Source organism: Petromyzon marinus, chromosome 64 (genome assembly GCF_048934315.1).
Source record: "Petromyzon marinus isolate PM22_M1 ecotype Great Lakes invasive population chromosome 64, UKy_Petmar_22M1.pri1.0, whole genome shotgun sequence".
Taxonomy (NCBI): Eukaryota; Metazoa; Chordata; class Hyperoartia; order Petromyzontiformes; family Petromyzontidae; genus Petromyzon; species Petromyzon marinus.
In genome coordinates, this window is record NC_133730.1 from 8,924,675 (window position 1) to 8,952,646 (window position 27,972).

The 27,972-nt window shown below is 44.4% G+C and overlaps 1 protein-coding gene across 1 annotated transcript; it reads left to right on the plus strand.

Moving 5' to 3' along the window:
- LOC142906429 (uncharacterized) lies at positions 1-27,669 on the plus strand. The gene is made up of 10 exons (XM_076054132.1): positions 1-603; positions 3,258-3,383; positions 8,136-8,272; positions 10,236-10,361; positions 15,616-15,751; positions 17,294-17,375; positions 17,948-18,120; positions 19,490-19,550; positions 20,350-20,467; positions 25,057-27,669. The coding sequence occupies exons 2-10, from the start codon at positions 3,369-3,371 to the stop codon at positions 27,428-27,430; spliced, it is 3,222 nt and encodes a 1,073-aa protein (XP_075910247.1). The 5' UTR covers positions 1-603; positions 3,258-3,368; the 3' UTR covers positions 27,431-27,669.
- The last annotated feature ends 303 nt before the right edge of the window (positions 27,670-27,972 follow it).

A 27,972-nucleotide genomic window follows, 5' to 3' on the forward strand; every position in this document is an offset into this window, starting at 1 on the left:
CGTAGATTAAAAAAAATATAAAACACGACGTTTTTTATTGTTATTATTACACGCTTTTTATTAACTCTGTTGTATCCTCAAATGTTGTAACTCAATTTAAACCCACTTCCCAATGCGGTATCGACTGCAAACTTGGTATACTTATGGCATACCGATGACAATACTATATTCTATCATCACATTTAAAAAAAATTCTAAACAATCTTTTTTTTATATGTTACGTTTCGGCTTGGGTCTAATTGTCCACGCTCAAGTGACGTTGGCTGTAACTGGCCACCGTCCCCTTACGTCATGGCAAGCTTCGGGGCCACTTCCTGGAACAGTGGAGTTCTGCCATTGCTAGCACGGTGTTTTTATGAAAGTTGTACTTAAATATTGCTTATTTATTTTCCTCTTAAATGCGTGAACGTTTTTGTTCACTCCTTGGCCTGGGCTGCGACTTCCGGCGGTGACGTCATTCGTCAGTGGTCACGTGCCAGGAAACTCCTGGCCAACGTCACTTCTTCCGGTGACGTCACGTGGCACGTGATCGCTTTCGTGGAGCTCGGGCGTCTCACTCCGTGCTTCAACCGCGACTCGGGCAGACACGAGTCTCGTCTGAAGGTAAATTAAATTTCGATTTAAAGCTTTCGTGACTGCAAGGATTCATCTTCTTTGGTTCTTTCGGTAAAGTCACGTAGAATGAGAATAAAATGATAAATTTATAAAATAACAATATTCTCACGACGTTTCGGCCACAACACAAGCGGCCTTCATCAGGTGAAGGGACGAGACTGGTAGGACAGCGCTGATGAAGGCCGCTTGTGTTGTGGCCGAAACGTCGTGAGAATATTATTGAGTTATTTTATTTTATCAATTTATTATTTTATTCTCATTCTACGTGACTTTACCGAAAGAACCAAAGAAGGTAAATTAAATTATTAAATTAAAACTATTTAACTACACTATCATATTAAATGTTTTTTAAATGTATATACATTGTACGGGGTAAGGCCCACTGAGCTTCGTACCTCCTATGGCGCTGCACTCTGATGTTGTAGGAGTGTTGTTATAACAATTAGTGTTTTAAATGTTGATTTAAAGCTTTCGTGACTGCATTAATTCATATTCTTAGCTCTTTCGGTAAAGTCACGTTGTTTCCCTTCAACGTGACTTTACCGAGAGCTAAGAATTAGTGTTTTTATAACAATTCTATATTTTGATTTAAAGTTGCACATTTTGATGTGACGTCACATTTCTCAAACCCCCCTGTCATATTCTAGATTTAAAGCTTTCGTGACTGCAAGGATCCATACTCTTTGGTTCTATTGGGTAAAGTCACGTAGGTAAAAAAGTTAAATAACAAAAATCACGACGTTTCGGCCACAACACAAGCGGCCTTCATCAGGTGAAGGGACGAGACTGTCTGGAGGACAGCGCTGGAGTGAAAAAAGCCACGCTCAGATCACGACCTTTAAGCTGTGTGAGAAGAAACAAAGCGCCTTGACAAAGGAATTAGCATATAATTTAGCATTGAAATGGCTCATTGAAATAGCTAAGTTAAAGTATACACATCCGCAGAGGCACCCCTTGACAAAGGAATTAGCATAGAATTTAGCATTGAAATAGCTGAGTGATTAGCTTGTAACTGGTCACAGAAATAGCTATGTTAAAGTCAGCATATACATTCACCGAGGCACCTAGTACAAATCAAACAGGAGAATTTAGCGAAACACAACCACGCTCAGACGGCGGACCTTTAAGCTGTGTGCGAGCAAACAAGGTGCCCTGACAAAGAAATTAGCATAAAAATTAGCATTTGATTGGCCGATTTTAGAAAAGAGATGGTGTACGTGCCGGTGGACTTGCCGTTTGGCGCGGGGGGTGGGAGTTTACCTATTGATGGTGTGAAAAGGGAATTTATAACAGCTGCGAAAGTTTGGGGTACCACTACTTGAAAAATATACTGTACCATTGAAATTAGTTTAATGTTTAGTTCGATTTAGAACATCTTTCCAATGGTTGCTTAATTCGAAACCATCTTCTCGGTTGAAATTGTCTGTGTTTGTAGATTCACGAGGCAATTCAGATCTACAAACACAGACACAATTTCAACCGAGAAGATGGTTTCAAATTAAGCAACCATTGGAAAGATGTTCTAAATCGAACTAAACATTAAACTAATTTCAATGGTACAGTATATTTTTCAAGTAGTGGTACCCCAAACTTTCGCAGCTCTTATAAATTCCCTTTTCACACCATCAATAGGTAAACTCCCCCCCCCCCCGCGCCAAACGGCAAGTCCACCGGCACGTACACCACCTCTTTTCTAAAATCGGCTAATCAAATGCTAATTTTTATGCTCATTTCTTTGTCAGGACACCTTGTTTGCTCGCACACAGCTTAAAGGTCCGCGGTCTGAGCGTGGTTGTGTTTCGCTAAATTCTCCTGTTTGATTTGTACTAGGTGCCTCGGTGAATGTATATGCTCTGACTTTAACATAGCTATTTCTGTGACCAGTTACAAGCTAATCACTCAGCTATTTCAATGCTAAATTCTATGCTAATTCCTTTGTCAAGGGGTGCCTCTGCGGATGTGTATACTTTAACTTAGCTATTTCAATGCTAAATTCTATGCTAATTCCTTTGTTAAGGGTTGCCTTTGCGGATGTGTATGCTTTAACTTTAACATAGCCATTTCTGTGACCAGTCACAAGCTAATCACTCAGCCATTTCAATGCTAAATTATATGCTAATTCCTTTGTCAAGGCGCTTTGTTTCTTCTCACACAGCTTAAAGGTCGTGATCTGAGCGTGGCTTTTTTCACTCCAGCGCTGTCCTCCAGACAGTCTCGTCCCTTCACCTGATGAAGGCCGCTTGTGTTGTGGCCGAAATGTCGTGATTTTTGCTGCACTCTGATGTTGTAGGAGTGTTATAACAATTAGTGTTTTAAATTTTGATTTAAAGCTTTCGTGACTGCATTAATTTATATTCTTAGCTCTTTCGGTAAAGTCACGTTGTTTCCCTGCAATGTGACTTTACCGAGAGCTAAGAATTAGTGTTTTTGTAACAATTCTATATTTTGATTTAAAGTTGCGCATTTTGATGTGACGTCACATTTCTCAACCCCCCCCCCCCCGTCATACATCGTCACAAATGGCTGACCACGCCCCCCCCCCCAGGTGCGTGACGTCATTCATGGACGGCCCCTTTACACAACAGTGCTGCAGAGAATACGTTCTATTCGTTTTACGTGTCTCGTTTTTGGTCACGTGCCAGGAGAATCCCCGCATTCGCTGTTACGTCACTCATCCCGGTGACGTCACGCAGCAACTTCGTGGGGCCGTGCCCGCCTCCACCACTGCGTTCTTACGCTGATTCTCCAGAGCAATGAAACTTAAAAGGGTAAGCTAAACTATTAAACTTAACGATGTAAACTATTTTTTTATTTTCATTGAAAGCTTTCGTGACTGCAGGGATTCACATTCTTGGTTCTTTCGGTAAAGTCACCACGTAGAAGGGAAACAATACAATAAAAAATATATATGAAACAATAAAATTCTCACGACGTTTCGACTGCTTGTGTTGCAGTCGAAACGTCGTGAGAATTTTATCGTTTTATGTATTTTTATTTAATTGTTTGCCTTCTACGTGACTTTACCAAAAGAGCAAAGAATATATTTTTTTATGTTTACCAGGTAAGACCCACTGAGCTGTTCCATGGTAAGCTGAACTTCCATGGTAAACTGGACTTCCATGGTAAATTGGACTTCCATGGTGAACTAGATTTCCATGGCAAACTGAATTTCCATAGTGAACTTGATTACCATGGTGAACTGGACTTCCTTGGTAAACTGAACTTCCATCCTAAACTGGACTGCCATGGTAAACTGGATGTCCATGGGTTAACAGAACTTTCAGTTAACCCATGACTGCAGGGATTCATATTCTTGGTTCTTTCGGTAAAGTCACCACGTAGAAGGGAAACAATAAAATAATATAATTTTATAATTTCATTGTTTCATATTTTTGTTATTTTTATTGTTTCCCTTCTACGTGACTTTACCGAAAGAACCAAGAATATGGATTTCCATGGTAAAATACTTCCATTGTAAACTGGACTTCCATGGTGAACTGGACTTCCATTGTAAATTGGACTTCCATGGTAAACTCGATGTTCATGGTAACTGAACTTCCGTGGTAAACTAGATGTCCATGGTAACATATACTTCCATTGTAAACTGGATTTCTATGGTAAACTGGATTTTCAAGGTAAACTGAACTTCCATGGTGAACTGGACTTCCATTGTGCAGTGGATTTCCATGGTAAACTGGACTTCCATGGTCAACTCGATTTCCATGGTGAACTGGAATTCCATAGTAAACTGAATTTACATAGTGAACTTGACTACCATGGTGGACTGGAATGCCATGGTAAACAAGACTTACATGGTAAATTTAACTTCCATCCTAAACTGGACTTCCATGGTAAACTGGATTCCTTGGTGAACTGGACTTCCATGGTGAGCTGGATTTTCATGGTAAACTCGATGTTCATGGTAAATTAACTTCCATGGTAAACTAGATGTCCATGGTAAAGTATACTTCCATTGTAAACGTGACTTCCGATGTAAACTGGACTTCCATGGTAAACTGAATTTCCATGGTGAACTGGAATCCCATGGTAAACTGAATTTCCATGGTAAACTGGACTGCCATGGTAAACTGGACTTCCATGGTGAACTGGACTTCCATGGTAAACTGGATTTTTATGGTAAACTGAGTTTCCATGGTAAACTAAACTTCCATGGTAAACTGGACTTCCATGATAACCTGGATTTCCATGGCGAACTGGAATTCCATGTTAAACTGAATTTCTATGGTAAACTGGACTGCCATGGTAAACTGGACGTCCATGGTGAACTGGACTTCTATGGTGAATTGGACTTCCATGGTAAACTGGATTTCCATGGTAAACTGGACTTCCATGGTGAATTGGACTTCCATGGTAAACTGGATTTCCATGGTAAACTGGACTTCCATGGTGAATTGGACTTCCATGGTAAACTGGATTTCCATGGTAAACTGGACTTCCATGGTGACCTGGACGTCCATGGTCAGGGGGTCGGCAGGGCCTGGGTCAAATCTACGTCCTCCTGTATACCAGGCGAGGGCATTAACATCTCTCGCCGAACCCCAGCAAGCCTCATGGAGTCACACGGAGCGGCGAGGAGTGTGCACGTCTGATGTTTGTATGCAGAAATAGTCGACGGTGAGGTCTGAATCTCCGTAACTTGTGTGGGGGAGCAATTCCAGGATGGCGTTCCAGAAAGAATACAAAGTCGCCATCTGAAACACATTCAGTCAAGTGCAGCAATGTTATGGCGACTTTTTTTTTAGTTGGTGCTGCTGCTGCTGCAGCTTGCAGCTGCCGGGGGGCATTGGTCCCAAGTTCTGGACGCCAGTTGAAAGAAGAGCTTTATAGCTCATCGGATTCCTGCAGTATAAATAAACGTCCTGATTCTGAATTCAACAACAACGTCAACATAAAACTAATTCGTCAAAAACGCCGTTTTGGAGAAAAAAAAGTACAATGGCCAACGTTTCATGCAATGCCCCTTTTTCATGATGCATCATAACACATTCGTCATTAACATTGCCTTACAAGAACATTAAAAAAAAACATATACTACGCAACGTTGCGGCTGATGCCTCTTCTTCACAGGTTATAACAGTCGTTTTGTATGATCGTTACGTGCTGTGACGAAGCCACATTGCCCGAAACGTCACTCGTTACATATTTATTTCCTACTTGGCAACGCTATTGAGGAATGTGAGCCATTATTTGCCATCGTGCGGATGAGAAAAGTTACAACCCGAGTGCATTGACATTGGAACCACGCGCACAAATTGCGTGACAGACACAACTCGGGAGATGCATCGAGACGCTTTGGACGGGTCACATGCACGGCCCGATTGCGAATCCACTGCTGGATGAGCCCTGCACAAGCCCAACTTTGGTTTGGGCTTGTGCTAATTGAACCATTATTTTTTTTTACCATGCTGGTCCTGGGAAGGTTTGGTAAAGGCTTTGAGCACAGACGTGGAAGCACAGGGAGCACAGAACAACATTTGGATGTTTCTTCACTGCTCTCGACTGCCCATCACGCCGTGTGTGTTTCTGCAGGCACGGATCCACGTTCAAGCCTGCTTATTTAACGTGCTTTCACTACCGCTCTGGGAATTGTAGTTGACCATCGGTGCTAGCACACGGACCGGCAAACCTGCTGCTGCTGCTGCTTCTGCGGAGCAGCGAGGGGCTCTGTAGGCTGCCCCCTTGCGGGCTGCTGCTTTGCCCTTTTTTTAATTGACTTAAATCTTAAACATAATGTAACGTTAAGATTATTGATTAATTAATGCGGGGAATGGTGACCACAAAATGGACAACAGTCAAACTGTATTGGTAATGCATAGCCAAGGGCAGGTACGAATCCGCATTAGACGCAGTTTATTCCATCACCTGTTAAGTTGATTTCAGTCGGAATATTTTCGGCTGCTGCAGATTCCCTGCTGCCTGTCTGTGCTGTAGCCTCTCCGTGTGATTGTGGCTCTCAGACAATTTTCGCTGCTGCTTCTGTGAAAGGTTGCCCGCCCCTGGGGTTAGCAGACGCTAAATAAAAATGCCGTCGAAGCATATTACAAAACCAAAAAAGTGTGTCCCCGGTGTGGATAGAGAGGCACGCGATACTGAATTCTTTGGTGAAGTCATCTGCAGCTCAGTGGGCTGCAGGCTCTCCATCCGGAGCTGTCTTTTGAATCGGCGGCCGCTCTTCCCCATTCGAACGCGGTGACGGGAGTCGCGACCTTTTTTTGATGGCACCCGCCCACCGAGAAATTATTCCGCGCGTGCATCGAGAAAGCGTCCGACAAAAGTCCAGGGCATCAGGAGTCAAATCTGCCTTTGTGGAACACGGAGCCAGCCGATCGCCATCATGGCTGGGTGCTGCCACACAGCAGCAGGCTGTGAAGCGTCTTCGCGTTCAGCCGCTAGTAACGTTTCGTCTTCCGGCTGCTTCCGCGTCAGGAGAGCTGATTTTGACTCGCACCACCACCACCGACCCCCCCCGCAAGATTTTCCGACCGGGGTTTTGCGAAACACGGCGGGGAAATAAGTGATTGTTGCGCAAAAATTTGCTGTTCTTTGTACCGCCCACCACGAGCAGACCGCCTATACGTTGATTTGTATTTCACCGATTATTTACGAGCATGTGGGGGTCCTAGATTTGAAGCTTTCGTGACTGCAAGGATCCATAGTCTTTGGTTCTATTCGGTAAAGTCACGTATGTAAAAAAATAAACAAAAATCACGACGTTTTGGCCACAACACAAGTGGCCTTCATCAGGTGAAGGGACCAACCTGTCCTCTGCTGTCCTCTGGACAGGTTGGTCCCTTCACCTGATGAAGGCCGAAACGTCGTGATTTTTGTTTATTTTTTACCTACGTGACTTTACCGAATGGAACCAAAGAGCATGTGGGGGTCGTGCGACCTGATGTCTAAACTCCATAATAGATATTTTTGTGTTAGATCACATACATTTGAATGTGTCATTAAACCGGCCACCACCCAACACAGCCAATTAGTAAGTTGTGTCGCGTAAACGGAGCATGCCGATTCGTTACTCGTACAGCACAGTGGTGTTTTGGAGAGTAAACCCAGTAATTACGAGCATCATCAGGCGACAGCCAGAGTTGTGGGGGAATACCTCCTGTTTCTGTCTTAAAGAGAGGAAGGATAAATGGCATGCCGTCACGTGTGAGCCAATCGGTTGCGAAGGCCAGAGGGGGGTGGGGGGGTGGTTAATGAATGCATATAATATTCTTGGTTCTTTCGGTAAGGTCACGTAGAAGGGAAATAATACAATAATGAAAATAAAACAATAAAAATTGACATTGTTTCCCTTCTACGTGACTTTACCGAAAGAACCAAGAATGTGAATCCCTGCAGTCACGCAGAGCTTTAAATCGAAATTTGAATGCATATAAATCACAAATGACATCTATCACAATGAATATCCATTACTGTATAAACTGCCTCGTGCTGCACTCACTGATCCCATTCCTCTTCTGCCCCCCCCCCAACCCTTTCCCCATGCCTAGGTGAGGAAGTACTGCATCAATCGCCACTATTGGTTTTCGTCCCAACTCGGCTCAGGAATATATAGCAACGTATTTGAATGCACGGACAGCAAGAATAAGATCATTGTGGCAGTGAAGGTTACACACAATGCTGACAGGTGAGAATACGTTGGAACAGGACGACGATTTTAGATTTGCAAGCTTGCGAACTTTCGAAATATCTGCCTCGGGAAATGGGAACAAATCAATTGAAAGCTCCGTGATTGGCGAAGTTAATGTGTGTTTCAGCTTTCAGTTTCAGTTTGATTTATTTTGGTATAGCCCTGTGAGCCATTCGGCTCTTGAATCGGGTGCAACCACAACAAACAAAAAAACTAAAACACGAACAAGAAAAACATCTTAAAGTGACTTTGTGTGACTGTGCAAACAGAAAATCCATGGAAAAAAAAAACAGCAAAAATATTCCTGAAAAAAGCACCGTTCACCACCAACGCTGTGTGCAAAAAAATCCCAGTGGGATGCAAGTCAAACAACAACAACAACCACAAGAAAACTTAGATTAAGGCCATCAGTCTAACTCCGTACTACTTATTTCCCACTGTACGTAGCCAACCGTGATAATCGGGGGGGGGGGGGGGGGGTGAGCTAAGGAGAACAAACTAAACACAAAAAGCCGTTCTAAAGAAATGAGTTAAATTAATACTCTTTGGTTCTATTCGGTAAAGTCACGTAGGTAAAAAATAAAACAACAAAAATCACGACGTTTCGGCCACAACACCAGGCTGTCTCGAGGACAGCGCTGGAGTGAAACACAGCCACGCTCAGACCGCGACCTTTAAGCTGTGTGCGAGGAAACAAGGTGACTTGACAAAGGAATTATCATAAAAATTAGCATCTGATTGGCCGACTTAGCATGATGAACGGTGTAGAGGTGGTGTACATGCGGGTGCACATGCCGGTTGGCGCGGGGGGGAGGGGGAGTTTACCTATTGATGGTGTGAAAAGGGGAATTTTTAAGAGCTGCGAAAGTTTGGGGTACCACTACTTGAAAAATATACTGTACCATTGAAAATTAGTTTAATGTTTGCTGTTGTGTATAGTAGTGTAGTGTGTAGTGTAGTATGTAGTGTATAGTGTAGTCTGTAGTGAAGTATGTAGTGTATAGCATAATACATATGTATGTTGAACTTCTTTCGCACTATATTCTTGGTTCTTTCGGTAAAGTCACGTAGAAGGGAAACAATATATTTATTTATATTCTTGGTTCTTTACCGAAAGAACCAAGAATATGAATCCCTGCAGTCACGAAAGCTTTAAATCAAACTTCTTTCACACTGTACGTAGTCAACTGTGCTAATCGGAGTTGCTGTATCGCGTTCCCCATCAAATTTCATTTACTTGTTGAGCAGCCTGCACCGTTCATAGTCTGAACGTTTACCACTTGAAATGTTGCAGCTCTTGAGCGACCTGCTATGTATTTGGAGTTAGCGTCTTCTCTCTCTCTTCCACCGTGTTCATGTGGATTTTTTTCTCCGGGTCCTCCGGGATATTTCTCTCAACATTTAGAAACACTTGTTTTAAGAGTATTTGGGTGCCTAACATTTCCAAATGGTAAGCCACCTCGTTGAGCATTCTCTGTAGCCAAATCACTTCTGACAAAGAACTACATAGCTCAGTAGGCCTTACCTTGTAAAATGAATATATAATACATTTTGATTTAAAGCTTTCGTGACTGCAGGGATTCATATTCCTGGTTCTTTCGGTAAAGTCACCACGTAGAAGGGAGACAATAAAATAATAAAAATATAAAACAATACAATTCTCACGACGTTTCGACTGCAACACAAGCAATCATCATCAGATCTGGTTTTCACAGGTGTGGTTTTCACACCTGATGATGATGATGATTGCTTGTGTTGCAGTCGAAACGTCGTGAGAATTTTATTGTTTTATATTTTGAATATTTTATTGTTTCCCTTCTACGTGGTGACTTTACCGAAATAACCAAGAATATGCATATATAATAGTTCAGTTTAAAAGAGTTGCCGGTGTACACGGTAATGGAGGTTCGTAGTAGTTTGTGATGAGATGTCTGATCTGTGTCGAATTCGTTACACACAGGATGACGGAGGTGGATCGTTTGCATGAAGCTACCTTCCTCAGGAAATTGAGAAACAGGAGGGTCGTCAGGCTGTTGGATGAATTCATGTGGAATGGGAAAATGCACCTGGTTCTCAGTCTCATCACGTAAGGATTACACCAAATTGCTTCACACAGTCATGTTGAGACCTCCTTTGCCAGTAAGAAGATAAAGTAATAGGTTTTTACCCTTTTAGCTGGCACAAAAACTGACACCTTTATACAAGGTGATCATGTTTGCAGTAACCACAACACAAGCAGTCAAAAATTCAAACAAAAAGAGACAACTCTGATAATGATATTGGCACTGTCCTTGAATTTGATTGATCCACACCCGAGACGGCTTTTCTTAGAGCCTAGTCTCCACTGGTGTTGGACCAGATGACACCATAAGGCGTACAACTCAAAAACAGTGCACTATCAGAGTATTGAGAGCTCGGGGTAAGCCTTTACACTAAAAGACCTCCTTTGCCAGTAACAAGATATAGTAATAGGTTTTTACCCTTTTAGCTGGCACAAAAACTGACACCTTTATACAAGGGGATCATGTTTGCAGTAACCACAACACATGCAGTCAAAAATGCAAACAAAAAGAGTCAACTCTGATAATGATATTAGCACTCATCTTCTTTGGTTCTTTCGGTAAAGTCACGTAGAATGAGAATAAAATAATAAATTGATAAAATAAAATAACACAATAATATTCTCACGACGTTTCGGCCACAACACAAGCGGCCTTCATCAGGTGAAGGGAGCGAGACTGTCTGGTAGGACAGCGCTGGAGTGAGAGAGCCACGTTCAGATCACGGCTTTTAAGCTGTGTGAGAGGAACAAAGAGCCTTGACGAAGGAATTAGCATAAAATTTAGCATTGAAAAGGCTGAATGATTAGCTTGTGACTGGTCACAGAAATAGCTATGTTAAAAGTTAAAGCATACACATCCGCAGAGGCACCCATTGTTAAAAGGAATTAGCATAGAATTTAGCATTGAAATAGCTAAATTAAGGCATTCGCTTGTAACTGCTACAGAAATAGTTACGTTGAAGTCAGAGCATACACATTCACCGAGGCACTTAGTACAAATCAAAACAGGAGAATTTAGCATTGAAATAACTAGGCGAATTTAGCATTGAAATAACTGGGTGATTTGCTGGTGACTGGTCACAGAAATGACTACACATCTGAGCTATTCACAGTACTATATAGTGAACCAATAAAAACTAAAATATAAATTACCTTCATGTTATCAATAAACTCTATATTCTCCAATCAACTAAGCTACCAACCATAAGTCTTTATATATCACAATGCTATATGGCGAAAAAATGGGTGGATTCTTACCCTCAAATTTCCGTACTACGGATAGCTACGGGCCCCGTTCAGACGGACGAGTTCGTCCATGGTCGGAACAGAGGAGGGGGAGAGAGACAGCTGCGAAGCCCTAGTATACTCCATGTTGTAAACCATACCATTAACCGTGGTGTGAGAGGTATTAAGAGGCAATGCTGGCGACAGAGCTGCGGTCTGAAGGTCATCGTAAAATTACAATTAATTAAGAACAGAAATGATTTAACACATCTTTCCAGTGGTTACTAAGCCTGAATCCATCTTCTCGGTTGAAATTGTCTCTGTGCTTGTATATGTGAATGGCCTCATGAACGAATCTCTCATGGTAGCCAGTTGGTTTGCAAAGAACCTCCGTCTTGGAGAAGTCAATGTCATGTGAGCCCACTGAATTGTAACAGTGATCTGCCACGGCAGAGGAGTTCGTCTTACCGTGTTTCAAGTCTGCTTTATGTTCGCGGATGCGGTCCGAGATATGTCTTTTGGTTTCTCCAATGTAGCTACTACCACAGAGGCACTTTAGTTTGTAAACGCCCGGGTACTGTATGTCTGGAAGAGCATCTTTTACAGATGGAACTAAATCACGGATTTTGTGTACTGTGTTGAATCGGACCTGGATCTTGTGTTTATTCAGGATTTTGGAGATCTTTTTAGTGACCCCTGCAATGTAGGGTAAGGTGATGGTTTTGAGTGGCTCCACAAGAGGATCCTTCTTCATGACTGGAGTGATGGCTTTGCGGATTGTGTAGTCGGAGTAGCCATTAGCCCTGAGAGCCTGGTGTACGTGCTTGAGTTCACTGGTAATGTGTTCCTGGTCGGAAATGCATTGGGCTCTATGGTATAGAGTCTTGATGAGGCAGTTCTTCTGGGATGGATGGTGGTGGGAATCCGGTTTCAAGTAAGCATCTGTATGGGTAGCTTTCCTGTAGACAGAGTGGCTCATTGAACCATCATGTCTCCTTTTAATTAAGACATCCAGAAAGGGTAGTTTGCCATCTTTTTCGACCTCCATGGTAAATCTGATGGCTGGGTGTATGGAATTGATGTGGTCGCGGAATTGGTCTAGAGCAGGTTGTAGCCAACGTATTCATGGAAAAATTTGAAACTGACGCCATCCAGACTGCCACTCTACGCCCGACCTTATGGAAGAGGTACGTTGATGACACCTTTGTCATCTGGCCACATGGCCAGCCTGCTCTAGACCAATTCCGCGACCACATCAATTCCATACACCCAGCCATCAGATTTACCATGGAGGTCGAAAAAGATGGCAAACTACCCTTTCTAGATGTCTTAATTAAAAGGAGACATGATGGTTCAATGAGCCACTCTGTCTACAGGAAAGCTACCCATACAGATGCTTACTTGAAACCGGATTCCCACCACCATCCATCCCAGAAGAACTGCCTCATCAAGACTCTATACCATAGAGCCCAATGCATTTCCGACCAGGAACACATTACCAGTGAACTCAAGCACGTACACCAGGCTCTCAGGGCTAATGGCTACTCCGACTACACAATCCGCAAAGCCATCACTCCAGTCATGAAGAAGGATCCTCTTGTGGAGCCACTCAAAACCATCACCTTACCCTACATTTCAGGGGTCACTAAAAAGATCTCCAAAATCCTGAATAAACACAAGATCCAGGTCCGATTCAACACAGTACACAAAATCCGTGATTTAGTTCCATCTGTAAAAGATGCTCTTCCAGACATACAGTACCCGGGCATTTACAAACTAAAGTGCCTCTGTGGTAGTAGCTACATTGGAGAAACCAAAAGACATATCTCGGACCGCATCCGCGAACATAAAGCAGACTTGAAACACGGTAAGACGAACTCCTCTGCCGTGGCAGATCACTGTTACAATTCAGTGGGCTCACATGACATTGACTTCTCCAAGACGGAGGTTCTTTGCAAACCAACTGGCTACCATGAGAGATTCGTTCATGAGGCCATTCACATATACAAGCACAGAGACAATTTCAACCGAGAAGATGGATTCAGGCTTAGTAACCACTGGAAAGATGTGTTAAATCATTTCTGTTCTTAATTAATTGTAATTTTACGATGACCTTCAGACCGCAGCTCTTTCGCCAGCATTGCCTCTTAATACCTCTCACACCACGGTTAATGGTATGGTTTACAACATGGAGTATACTAGGGCTTCGCAGCTGTCTCTCTCCCCCTCCTCTGTTCCGACCATGGACGAACTCGTCCGTCTGAACGGGGCCCGTAGCTATCCGTGGTACGGAAATTTGAGGGTAAGAATCCACCCATTTTTTCGCCATATAGCATTGTGATATATAAAGACTTATGGTTGGTAGCTTAGTTGATTGGAGAATATAGAGTTTATTGATAACATGAAGGTAATTTATATTTTAGTTTTTATTGGTTCACTATATAGTACTGTGAATAGCTCAGATGTGTAGTCATTTCTGTGACCAGTCACCAGCAAATCACCCAGTTATTTCAATGCTAAATTCGCCTAGTTATTTCAATGCTAAATTCTCCTGTTTTGATTTGTACTAAGTGCCTCGGTGAATGTGTATGCTCTGACTTCAACGTAACTATTTCTGTAGCAGTTACAAGCGAATGCCTTAATTTAGCTATTTCAATGCTAAATTCTATGCTAATTCCTTTTAACAATGGGTGCCTCTGCGGATGTGTATGCTTTAACTTTTAACATAGCTATTTCTGTGACCAGTCACAAGCTAATCATTCAGCCTTTTCAATGCTAAATTTTATGCTAATTCCTTCGTCAAGGCTCTTTGTTCCTCTCACACAGCTTAAAAGCCGTGATCTGAACGTGGCTCTCTCACTCCAGCGCTGTCCTACCAGACAGTCTCGCTCCCTTCACCTGATGAAGGCCGCTTGTGTTGTGGCCGAAACGTCGTGAGAATATTATTGTGTTATTTTATTTTATCAATTTATTATTTTATTCTCATTCTACGTGACTTTACCGAAAGAACCAAAGAAGATGAATCATTGCAGTCACGAAAGCTTTAAATCGAAATAGATATTAGCACTGTTCTTGAATTTGATTGGTCCACACCCGAGACGGCTTTTCTTAGAGCCTAGTCTTTTGGCGTCATCTGGTCCAACACCAGTGGAGACTAGGCTCTAAGAAAAGCCGTCTCGGGTGTGGACCAATCAAATTCAAGGACAGTGCATATCATCAGAGTTGTCTCTTTTTGTTTGCATTTTTGACTGCTTGTGTTGTGGTTATTGCAAACATGATGCCTTGAATAAAGGTGTCAGTTTTGTGCCAGTTAATAGATATTACTATAGTATCTATTGACTCTATAGTAGTATCTACAGAATCTATCGTAGTACCTATTTAATCTATAGTGGTATCTACTGACTCTATAGTAGTATCTACTGATTCTATAGTAGTATCTACAGACTCTATAGTAGTACCTATTGCATCTTTAGTAGTATCTACTGACTCTATAATTGTATCTACTGACTCTACAGTAGTATCTACTGACTCTCTAATAGTATCTACTGACTCTACAGTAGTATCTACTTACTCTATAGTGGTATCTACTGACTCTATAGTAGTATCTACTGACTCTATAGTAGTATTTGCAGACTCTATATCAGTATCTACTTACTCTATAGTAGTATCTACTGACTATTGTAGTATCTGCAGACTCTATAGTATCTACAGACTCTATAGCAGTATCTGCAGACTCTATAGTAGTATATACTGACTCTATAGTAGTATCTACAGACTCTAGTAGTATCTGCAGACTCTGCAGCAGTATACTGTATATATAGATTAGAATATATCAAGAATGTTTCTTTATTTGCTGCAAAACATCTGGTAAACAGTCGGAATGTTTTAAGTCAGTTTAAATCAATATACATTCCAGGAATATGTACGTATCTCAAGCCTTACCTTACCGTTACGGTGTAACAATATTCATTGCACATGTATATTAGATATGTAAGCACATTTACGTTGGAATATGTATGACTTTATCGGCATTGGATGTGTTTTTTGTCTTCAGGGGAGGGAATCTTCAGGATGTCCTGCGGCAGAAAGGTCCCTTCCCTTTGGACCTTGTTAAATTGTACGGACGATCTTTGCTGGAGGTCTTGGCTTTCTTTAAAGAAAAGAAAGTTGTTCATGGGAACATCACGCCAGTAAGTTTGGAGAATCATATCTCAATTAGGACTCATAAGCAAAGCTCACAGTTTAGGTCATCACACGCCCCCAGTTCACATTATCTTGAGGTTGACAGGTTTAATCCGGTATTCAGACTTCGTTCTTACAAATTTAAGTGGATATTAGAATTGGCGCTATTGTTGTTAACCAAAGCATCCAATCTTTCGTGAAAAAATATACAGGTGGCCTCTGGCTTACAACGATTTGGCTTGCAACCTTCCGCTTTTACGGCCTTTCCTATAGTCAGTAAGACCCCCACAGTAATGATGAGAACTCGTTTCTATGACCGCCTAAGGACTGCTACTGAGGCCGAGGTAATTGGTGACGAGTTCTGCACATGTCATGCTGCAGACTCCTAGTGTAGTGTATAGTGTAGTGTAGTATAGTGTATAGTATATAGTAGTGTATAGTATAGTGCAGTGTATAGTAGTGTAGTATATAGTATAGTGTATAGTAGTGTAGTATATAGTATAGTGTATAGTAGTGTAGTGTATAGTATAGTGTATAGTAGTGTAGTGTATAGTAGTCTATAGTAGTGTAGTGTATAGTGCAGTGTATAGTAGTGTAGTGTATAGTGCAGTGTATAGTAGTGTTGTGTATAGTTGTGTAGTGTATAGTATAGTGCATTGTATAGTAGTGTTGTGTATAGTTGTGTAGTGTATAGTATAGTGCAGTGTATACATAGTGTTGTGTACATTAGTGTAGTGTATACGTAGTGTAGTGTATAGTAGTGTAGTGTATAGTATAGTGCAGTGTATAGTGTAGCGTATAGTATAGTGCAGTGTATAGTAGTGTTGTGTATAGTTGTGTTGTGTATAGTAGTGTAGTATATAGTATAGTGCAGTGTATAGTAGTGTGGTGTATAGTAGTGTAGTGTATAGTAGTGTAGTGTATAGTGCAGTGTATAGTAGTAGTGTTGTGTATAGTGCAGAGTATAGTAGTGTTGTTTATAGTTGCATAGTGTATAGTGGAGTGTATAGTAGTGTAGTGTATAGTAGTGTAGTGTATAGTTGTGTAGTGTATAGCATTGTAGTGTATACTAGTGTAGTGTATAGTAGTATAGTGTATAGTTGTGTTGTGTATAGCAGTGTAGTGTATAGTAGTGTAGTGTATAGCAGTGTAGTGTATAGTAGTGTCGTGTATAGTAGTGTATAGTGGTGTTGTGTATAGTGTATAGCAGTGTAGTGTATAGTATTGTATAGTAGTGTAGTGTATAGTAGTGTATAGTAGTGTAGTGTATAGTAGTGTTGTGTATAGCAGTGTAGTGTATAGCAGTGTAGTGTATAGTATTGTATAGTAGTGTAGTGTATAGTAGTGTAGTGTATAGTAGTGTCATGTATAGTAGTGTATAGCAGTGTAGTGTATAGTAGTGTAGTGTATAGTGGATAATAGTGTAGTGTATAGTAGTGTAGTGTATAGTGTATTGTAGTGTAGTGTATAGTTGTGTAGTGTGCAGGCAACATGTCATGCTCAGACCTATAGCCTAATGCACATTTTCTCTCCTTCTCCTTCTTCTTCAGGGAAACATAATGGTGGTCGACCATGACACAGGCTCCATAAAGATGATTGACTTTAACGCCTGCTTTAATGAAGACCAACCGTGTAAGTTGTTTTTGGAGCACGTTAACAACCCCTGAGATGTCGTTGTAACTAGATACAGTAGAACCTTGGATTGCGAGTTTTTGGAAGACGAGCACATTTTTAAAATAAATATTAATTTGATAAACGAGCGAGGTCTTGCAATACGAACAGTACGTATACGCTTTGTCTGCCGAGCGTCACGTGATCACAACTGATATACGAGCGCTTTGATATACGAGCGCTTTGGATTACAAACACGTTTCCGGAACGAATTATGCTCGCAATCCAAGGTTTATACTGTACTAACAAATCCACGAGTCCATCATATCAATTTACAATAGGATGGTGTTACTTGCAATGTACCATAGTAGCATGTCTCCCGTGTACTATTTTCTGTTAATATAAGCGACGCTGCCTAAGCCCTGGGTAATAAGGTTATGGTAGATCCATTGCAAGAAGGGATGGTTCACATTCCAGTGGAAATCCACACCTACCCTGTGACGTCCAAGGTAGGTGAGCGCATCGCGTGAGAAAACATCACAAAGACAACTTTGTGCTCCGGACCACCGTCATCGTCTCTTCCTTCTGTACAGTTGTCAAGGTCAGGGGGACCCCGGGCTACAAGGCCCCCGAAGCTCTGCTGGGTCTCCCATACGGCTCGCCCATCGACCTTTGGTCGGTTGGCGTCATACTGGCCGAGTTGGCCGTGGGCAAAAGGCTGCTTCCGACGTGGAAATTCTGGCTGGATGTCCCTGGCCTCACGAAGGTACAATCACCACACTGTATAGTCACGTGACATAGCCGTCATGTAGGGCAATATAAGCGCGGTAATACATGAAAGTTGCTATAATTAGTCATTCACAGGTGGTAACAATTTATCTTCAAAATTTCCTTGCGGCAAGCCAAACCACGTGGCTATGATTACCCATTGAGCACGGAGCACTTGCTTCTTCGAAGTTTATTTTGTTGGTTGAATGTAAGAAGAGAATGAACACTTGCGAGCATCAAATGCATGCAGTTCACAAGTGATGCATACTTACCCTGCAATTTGTGGACAAATTGCATGAGTTCAGCACACCGCAGTGAATGGTGAATGTTGTGGGTTTACTCTTCCATACACCGGTGTGCTGAATTCGTAACGGATTGGCATGTTTTGTTTACGTGACAAACCTTAATTATTCACTGTGTCGGATGGTGGCAGGTAGAACGACGCATTTATATTAACGCGATCTAACTCAAAAACCTCCCTTATGGATGATATTGGTGAGAAAAATTTGTTTAAGCCAATCGTCCCAAAACCCATACAAATTTAAGGGTGGATGTCACTTTTAAAGAGAAAAAAAAAGCAATGGATTTTAATGTTAATATTTTACCCACTCTTTGTTTCACATTTCAACACAAAGCCGAGTTTTCCTCATTTACCGTCATTGCAGCTACCACGCAAACTACTAAATATAACTTCTATATTTTCTAGGTCATTAGGAATGTCGGTTAGATTCATTAATAAGTTTTGTGCGATGGCCATTTCTCTTATTCCACTTTGGGCCTTTTATATATGTTATTATATACTCATATGGGATTAATATACGTTAAACTAATTGAGTAGATTAACCCAATACACCCAGATAAAAGGTACCTTAGCGAAATTTGAATCAGAATGTGTATTTATACTGGAGGAATCCGAAGAGCTGTAAAGCTTTTTTTCACAGATGTCCAATAGGGGCACGGGGTAAGAATGTTACAACAACAAACAGTACAAAACACGTTAGGAGTGTAAAGTGCACGCAAGGTAAACAAATTACCCAAACACAAACAAATCAAACTAAACCATCCCCATCCTACCAGGCAACCCCCGCTGAGGGATGAACTTATTTTGCACAAGCGACCTTGCCATCAATGATAGCTCAACAAATTGGCTTATCATCACGTGGAAATGTATCGCAGCTGGGGGGGGGGTTTCAAACTGTTTGTGGCAAGCACTTGGGGAATGCACCATTTGCGGCAGCACAACTTGTGGTTCGATCCGACTAATTGGATGCATCATCGAGAAATAATCGAATTTATATGAAACCGTAACTACAAGAAGCTCTGAACTTTCCAGTGATGTACCAACAAACGTGTGAATCTATTTCCAGATCCTGAATGATCCTCCATCAGAAATGCTGGAGGCTGCACCGCTTCGGAGCATGTATTTCGGTAAGGGAAAAATACAGTCAGTTCTGCTATAATGCATTTTTTTAAGAACGTGAAATGGATGTAGCTTGATTAATGTATTCGGAAACACGTTTTTTTTTTTATATATATAACGAAGATGCGAATTGGATACATCCAGTTTGTGATGTCCATCTCGACCCTGATGCCTGTATATTTTGAGTTTGCATGTTTTCCTCTTGGGTTGCGTGCATTTCTCTCCACGTGCTTCAGTTCCCCCCCCCCACGTTTAGAATCAACATCGTGCGTTTAAACGCATTTGGCTGCTATAAATCTTGACGTAATGATATACCACTTCATTCAGCTCTCGTTCGCGATTGCCATTTCAATTTCAAGAATGATTTAGAGAGTCAGGTTGTTGAACTAGACGCCATCGGTTGGCGGACACGCTCTGACAATGCAGTTGCACGGAGTCCGCCAGACCGAGTGTCGTACACTTATACGCAGAATGTCACCCCTGTCACCCCCCCCGGCTCCGCCCCCACGTACATTGAACTTCTTTCGCGCCGTACGCCGCCAAGCATGCTGATCAGAGGTTTGCCGGTGGAAGGACAACAAACTAAGCACCAAAAGCAGTTCTCAAATAAATTAGTTTTCAATTCGTGGCTGCGTGCCACCGACGTTCTGGAGAGAGGACGGCACTGGACGACAATTGAATCCCGTGCTTTAGCTTTCAGAATTCCCTCATTGGCTTCCCCACTAAATGATTATCTGCACCTTTTGCTGTTGTCGTATGAAAGGCTAATACTGTGATCCATTTCGTTATCTGTTGTCCCTTCCCCAGACGAATCTGGACAGCTGACTGAGGGATGCATCGAACGAATGCCTCACTGCTTTCCTCTCGACACGTTCCTGAACGACTTGGACAGCTCTTTCCAGGAGTTCATCAAGTGTTTCCTACAGTAAGTGTCCCACTTTGGATTTCCCTCGGCATTCACTCGCAAATTCACGTCCGATTACATTTCACCACCTTAAAATTTCGACACAATGGGGAGGTGGTGAGGAGCAATTGGGATTGTTCCTGCAATGTCCCCACTTAGCAGACTGAGCTAAACGAGCGATCACGTATTCTGGACTAAAACTCCTGGACCAGTCACCCACCAATCTAAACGAAACTATTTTTTATATAACCAGGTAAGGCCCACGGAGCTATACGGCCCTTTAACAGAAGCAACACTGGCCACAAATGATAGCTGAACGAAGTGGCTTATTGTCGTGTGCATAGCAGCAGTCAAATACTCTGAACGCGTTACGTTTATTCTAAACGTGCAGGAAAAACCGTAGTACCCAGAGAAAAATCCACACGACCACAGGGAGAACAAATATGCAGCAGGCGTCCCCTCGTGCAACTCATCCTCCCCACCCCCTCATCACGATGTCACTTTGCACTTGTAACTTGGCCGTGCCCTCCTGATTAGCAACGAGGGTGTAAGAACCACCATGGTAACACTCCACGACACCTCTGCGCTTTGTAGCAGGAGGCAGTGACCCGGTGGCATTCATCGCAAGAGTAGGCCATTGTGGGCCGGCGTCAGAGCTAAAGTTTGTCAAATTCAAAAATTACACCGCGAGTTACCCGATGTGGATTATTACTTGCAAAGCAGCAATCATCGCTAACTACTGACAGCAGACTAATGCCGTAGACTTAGGGGGTTGTCAACCTGTAGCTCTGGAGCCGAACGCAGCTCTTTGGCTTCTACCTTGAATTTATTGGGTGCATTTGTGAAGATACCCGCAGCAGAAAATGAGTACATCTGATCAGCATAATCATTGGTTCACTGCAGGCAGCTTTTAAAAAAAAATCTTAAACATTATTTTACACTACACTATACACTACACTATACACTACACTATACACTACACTATACACTACACTATACACTACACTATACACTACTATACACTACTCTATACACTACACTATACACTACTATACACTACACTATACACTACACTATACACTACACTTTACACTACACTATAATAATATTGGTCACGTGTTAAACTGATAATTTAACACGTAGGTTTTCACCCCTAATACAGGTTTTTTTTGGGTTAGATCGCGTAAATCATTACTAGTACAGCACACCGGTGTGTTGGAAAGCGAAGCCACAACATTTACAATCAGAATTCGACATTTCGCCAGTAATTACAACTCGCTTCATCAGGCGACAGCAAGATTTGTGGACAAATCCCCTACTGTTTCGTTCCTTAAATAGAGGGGTAGGTGTGTGATGGCATCACTTGCGAGCCCGTCTTGAACGAAGTTGGGTTTGGGGGGGATTAATGAATGCATGTACAGTAAAAACCTTGAATTGCGCAGCATAATTCGTTCCGGAAACGTGTTTGTAATCCAAAGCACTCGTACATCAGTTGTGATCACGTGACGCTCGGCAGACAAAGTGTATACACGTACACTACTCGTATTGCTAGACCCTCGCTCGTATATCAAATTAATATTTATTTGAAAGTTTTGTCCATCTTGCAAAACACTCGCATGCCAAGTTACTCGCAATCCAATGTTTTACTGTAAATGACAATGGGTATGCATTGCCGGTTGGGTTATTTATATGGTAATCACACTCATTACGCGTGCATATTATGCGAGGCCATTATTCTTGTACCTCCTGTCGATTGTGTGCACTAAAATAGCCATACCTGTGAAGAGGAGTCGGGGAATAGTTGAACCACTTCTTTAATTCAACAACGCACAGCAATTCTAGATTTGAAGCTTTCGTGACTGCAAGGATCCACACTCTTTGGTTCTATTCGGTAAAGTCACGTAGGTAAAAAAATAAAACAAAAAAATCACGACGTTTCGGCCACAACACAAGTGGCCTTCATCAGGTGAAGGGACCGGACACTGTCCTCTGGATAGTCCGGTCCCTTCACCTGATGAAGGCCACTTGTGTTGTGGCCGAAACGTCGTGATTTTTTTTTACCTACGTGACTTTACCGAATAGAACCAAAAAATATCGCAAAGCGACTCTCGTTCCAAGCCAACCCCGAGCACACAGCCCCCTTTTAACCTCTCCGCCCTTGCTCCCAATACACATCCACGTCTGGTACGCCTCTGGACCGGGTGACGTCATTTGCCCTTTAACCCTTGACCCCCCGCCCCCCGTCCAGCATATTCCCGCGCGTGTGATTGGTGCGTGTTCGTGAGAGCGGAGATGTTGTGTCTGCGTGGTGCGTGTGCGCGGAAGGGTGGCTCGCAGATTCCCTTACACCTGTGATTGTTCAACGGTAATCCCTATCATTGAACGTTGAATTATCCGGCGATATGGTTTCAGTCCTGCCTGAAGGTCTTCATTTTGCTGGTGCCCCACCGTACAATCCCTGTCGATGAGATAATTGCTGAAAGAGGACTCAGAAAGTTAGTCATCGCCCGCATAAGCTGAGATGACTAGGCATGAGGTTGCCAAGATTATTGAGAACAGTAAATTGGCAAAATCTAATATTGGCTTCAGTGAAGCAAAAGCCTTAAGAGAATTGTGCACAAGTAAAAATATCCAAAATGCTTGCTGCTGATAAGGGCTGAATCAACTGTTGTGATGCCCTGTGAGGATTACACTATACACTACTATACACTACTGTACACTACACTACTATACACTACACTACTGTACACTACACTACTATACACTACACTACTGTACACTACACTACTATACACTACACTACTATACACTACACTATACACTACACTATATACTACTATACAACACTACACTACTATACGCTACACTACTATACACTATACACTACTATACACTACACTATACACTGCTATATACTACACTATACACTACACTACTATACACTACACTACTATACACTACACTACTATACACTACACTATACAATACTATACACTACACTATACACTACGATACACTACTATACACTACACTACGATACACTACACTGCTATACACTACACTGCCATACACTACACTACTATACACTACTATACACAACTATACACTACACTACTATTCACTACACTACTATACACTACACTACTATACACTACACTATACACTAGTGCTGTACTAGTAACGAATTGGCATTTTCTGTTTACGTGACAAACCTTACTAATTAGCTGTGTCGGGAGGTGGTGGGTTTAATTATACATTTCTATATTTACTCGATCTAATCCAAAAAACCCAATAATTGATTAAATATGCCAGGGAATGGGTCACTGTGGAATGTCTTGGTGGCAACAATACGTCGTCAAACTGTATCGTTAACTAAAGGGGACAAAAACTAAAGAGACAGTTTATTCCATCACCTGTTTTGTGTATTGAAATCAGAATGTGTTATTGTTATCTGCTGTATACCTGCTGCTGTGTTTGGGTACATGTAACTCTGCATGTGATGCGGCTCTCAAACCCTTTTGGTCAAAGTTAAAAAAGTAAAAATGGCTCTAGTGCTTCTTTGAAAGGTTGCCGACCCCGTGCCATAGACTCGGATTCAAAGACTCATGGAGACCCAACGACTCGTATAGATGCTGACTTACACACCCACACACTCATATAGACACATGGACTTAAAGGCAGACTTTTGACAAGACACGGACCTCGCAGAGGCAATCATCACCCGTCATGGCAGACTGATGCCCCAGGTTGCGCTTGTAAAATTGACTATCCTGGTCTTTTCAGTTCTCATCTGGTTAAACAAAATAAGCTTGGAACTAAACTTAGACCCTTCCTATTTACACGAGGAACCACCTTATCTGTCACTCATGGTCTTATCTCGGTTATTGATTGAAAATAGAAAACTCATCCGTAATAGTTTCCCTCCAAAGTAAAATGGGAAGAAGAAATCTGAATCAGATTCTAATTCTCTCTGTTACAATCAGTACCAGCACATCCTACCAAAGGATGCATAGAATGAGCATGGAGCAAGCACCAGCAACATGGCACAAATGAGCCTCCAGCACTCACCGCATCTCTCCGTGGAGATGCGTCAAAAAGGAAAAGTCATCTTCACACTTTTATATTCCTAACATGGTCACATAATTTGTATGGTGAGACACGGGCTTCAAAAAACAAAAGGATTTGTGTGAAAAACGTTGGTCCCCGCTTAGAAGATAACAATTCGAGGTTAATTTATACGTGAATTAAATAGGCAACAGTGTCTGTTTAACACGGAGGCTTGTGCGACCAATATTATCCATAAGAGGTTTTTTTCGGTTAGGAGGATTTCTCCACAATTCTGGCTGTCGCCTGATGAGGCTGGTTGTAATTACTGGCGAAACGTCACGAGGCTTGTACGGTAAATGTTGTTGGTTTACTCTCCAGCGCCATCGGTGTGTTGAACCAGTAACTAATTGGGATGTTTTATTTACGCAGCGAACGTGGGTGGTGGCGGGTTTTACGACACATTCATATTTCTGCGATCTAACGCAAAACAACACCTCTGTTATGGGGAGCAGTCTCTCTTTTTAATTTGGTTATTTTAAGAAGTGTACTTTTTGTGTTTTCAGTTGGACGCCAGAAGAGCGACCCACCCCAAAAGAAGCTCTCCAACACCCATGGATGACGCGGGAAGCAGAAGCGTGTGAACCTTGCGGGCCCAAAAGCAGGCGCACGAGAATCTGGCACTTTGTGCGCAAGTTGTTCAAACGTCTCGTCTGCGGAGGCCGTGCTGAGGATGACGACACACGGCTTCCTCGTGCTCGCAACCCCACCGCTCCCTCATCCTACCCACAATCAGCTGCACGGGCAGCCGCCCGGAACTCTTCCCCAATTAAAATGCGCAGATGCTATCAACCATCATTGCTATCATCATCATCATCATCCACTTACAAGCATCAACTCGAGGCCCCAACCCGTCCACACCCCCAGCCGTCCAGGCCCACAGCCGTCCAGACACGTACCCGTGGGAGACCCCAAACGTCCAAACCCCCACCCGTTCCTGCCCCCACCCATCCGTGCCCCCACACATTCGGACCCCGATACAGCCAGACCCCAACCCATCCATGCCCCTACCCGAACGGACACCCACCCGACTGGGCTTCCACCCGTTCATGGCACCAGCCGTCCGAACACTCATTCGTCCGGATTCCCACCCATCCGGGCCCCCACCCATCCGGGCCCCCACCCATTCGAGACCCCACCCATCCAAGACCCCACCCATCCGGGCCCCCACCCATCCGAGACCCCACCCATCCGAGACCCCACCCATCCGAGACCCCACCCATCCGTGCCCCCACCCATCCGAGACCCCACCCATCCGAGACCCCACCCATCCGTGCCCCCACCCATCCGGGCCCCCACCCATCCGGGCCCCCACCCATCCGGGCCCCCACCCATCCGAGACCCCACCCATCCGTGCCCCCACCCATCCGAGACCCCACCCATCCGAGACCCCACCCATCCGTGCCCCCACCCATCCGAGACCCCACCCATCCGTGCCCCCACCCATCCGAGACCCCACCCGTCCGTGCCCCCACCCGTTCGTGCCCCCACCCGTCCGTGCCCCCACCCGTTCGTGCCCCCACCCGTTCGTGCCCCCACCCATCCGTGCCCCCACCCATCCGAGACCCCACCCATCCGGGCCCCCACCCATCCGTGCCCCCACCCATCCGGGCCCCCACCCATCCGTGCCCCCACCCATCCGAGATCCCACCCATCCGGGCCCCCACCCATCCGAGAAACTACCCATCCGAGACCCCACCCATCCGTGCCCCCACCCATCCGTGCCCCCACCCATCCGAGACCCCACCCATCCGAGACCCCACCCATCCGGGCCCCCACCCATCCGTGCCCCCACCCATCCGGGCCCCCACCCATCCGGGCCCCCACCCATCCGAGACCCCACCCATCCGTGCCCCCACCCATCCGAGACGCCACCCATCCGAGACCCCACCCATCCGTGCGCCCACCCATCCGAGACCCCACCCATCCGAGACCCCACCCATCCGTGCCCCCACCCATCCGGGCGCCCACCCATCCATGCCCCCACCCATTCGGGCCCCCACCCATCCGGGCCCCCACCCATCCGAGACCCCACCCATCCGTGCCCCCACCCATCCGAGACCCCACCCATTCGAGACCCCACCCATCCGTGCCCCCACCCATCCGTGCCCCCACCCATCCGGGCCCCCACCCATCCGTGCCCCCACCCATCTGGGCCCCCACCCATCCGTGCCCCCACCCATCCGAGACCCCACCCATCCTGACCGCCACCCATTCTGGCCCCCACCCATCCGGGCCCCCACCCGTCCGTGCCCCCTCCCATCCTGGCCCCCACCCGTCCGTGCCCCCACCCGTCCGTGCCCCCACACATTCGGACCCCTACACATCCAAAATTCAAGCCGTCCATCCCCCTACCCGTTTGGACACCCATCCGACTGGGCTTTCAACCATTTATGCCACCAGCCGTCCGGATACTCATCCATCCGGACCCCCACCCATCCGGGCTCCCACCCATCCGTACTCCCAGCCGTCCGTGCCCCAACCCATCTGGGCTCCAATCCACCTGGACCCCGACCTATCCAGACATCTACCCATCCGTGCCCCCATCCGTCTGGACCCCTAACCGTCTGTGCCATCATCCGTGCGGACACCCACCGATCCGGACCCCCGCCCGTCCAGACTCCCACCCGTCTGGACCCCCACCCATCTGCAACTCCACCTGTTCGTGAAGCGACCCATCTAGACCCCCACCCATCTGGACTCCCACCCGTCCGGACCCTCACCCGTCCAGACCCACACTCGTCCGGACCCCCACCTGTCTGGGCTCCCACCCGCTCATGCCACCACCCATCTAGATCACCGCCCGTCCGTGCCACCGCCCGTCCGGACCCCCACCTCTCCGGACTCTCACCCGTCAGGGCCCCCACCCATTTGTGCTAACACCCATCCGGACCCCCACGTGCGTGGGAAAAGTGCTGTACAAAATAAATGTATTATTATTATTAAATGGCGATATTGTCAGTGTGCTACGGTTATACCAGAAAAGCCTTCTTAGACTCATCAGAAGAAATATTGTACATTTGCATGTGTATTGTAGGAGACAATAACTGGAGAGGCATCTTTATTTATATTACTTAAGTAGTGTTGTATGATGACGAATAAACTTCTGATGAGGCACACTCTGTTTATTGTCCTCTGATACACTCCCTAACACACAAAGGGTATATGGTCCCCTCACCCGTTACCCTAAGAAGGTACAGCCTCCGGACTTAGCGGGACCTACACACGGATCTCTTGCTAACCTAAGGAGGTACAGCCTCCTGTCCTGGCGGGACTTACTCTCAAGTCTACCGCTATCCTAGAGTCCTCCGGCTGGGACCTAGGGGAGGATATCTGACCCACCGCTGGCCCGGTGGGTCTTGACCGCTGGATACGCCGAGCCTTAGCCCTCAGAAGGGCTGGAAGGCCGGGTCCAGGGTCCT

Excerpts from the sequence above, each read along its gene's own strand:
- LOC142906429 (XM_076054132.1), top strand. Across the intron at positions 18,121-19,489 it reads ATGTCCCTGGCCTCACGAAG|ATCCTGAATGATCCTCCATC; the intron begins GTACAATCACCA and ends ATCTATTTCCAG. Across the intron at positions 20,468-25,056 it reads TTCATCAAGTGTTTCCTACA|TTGGACGCCAGAAGAGCGAC; the intron begins GTAAGTGTCCCA and ends TTGTGTTTTCAG.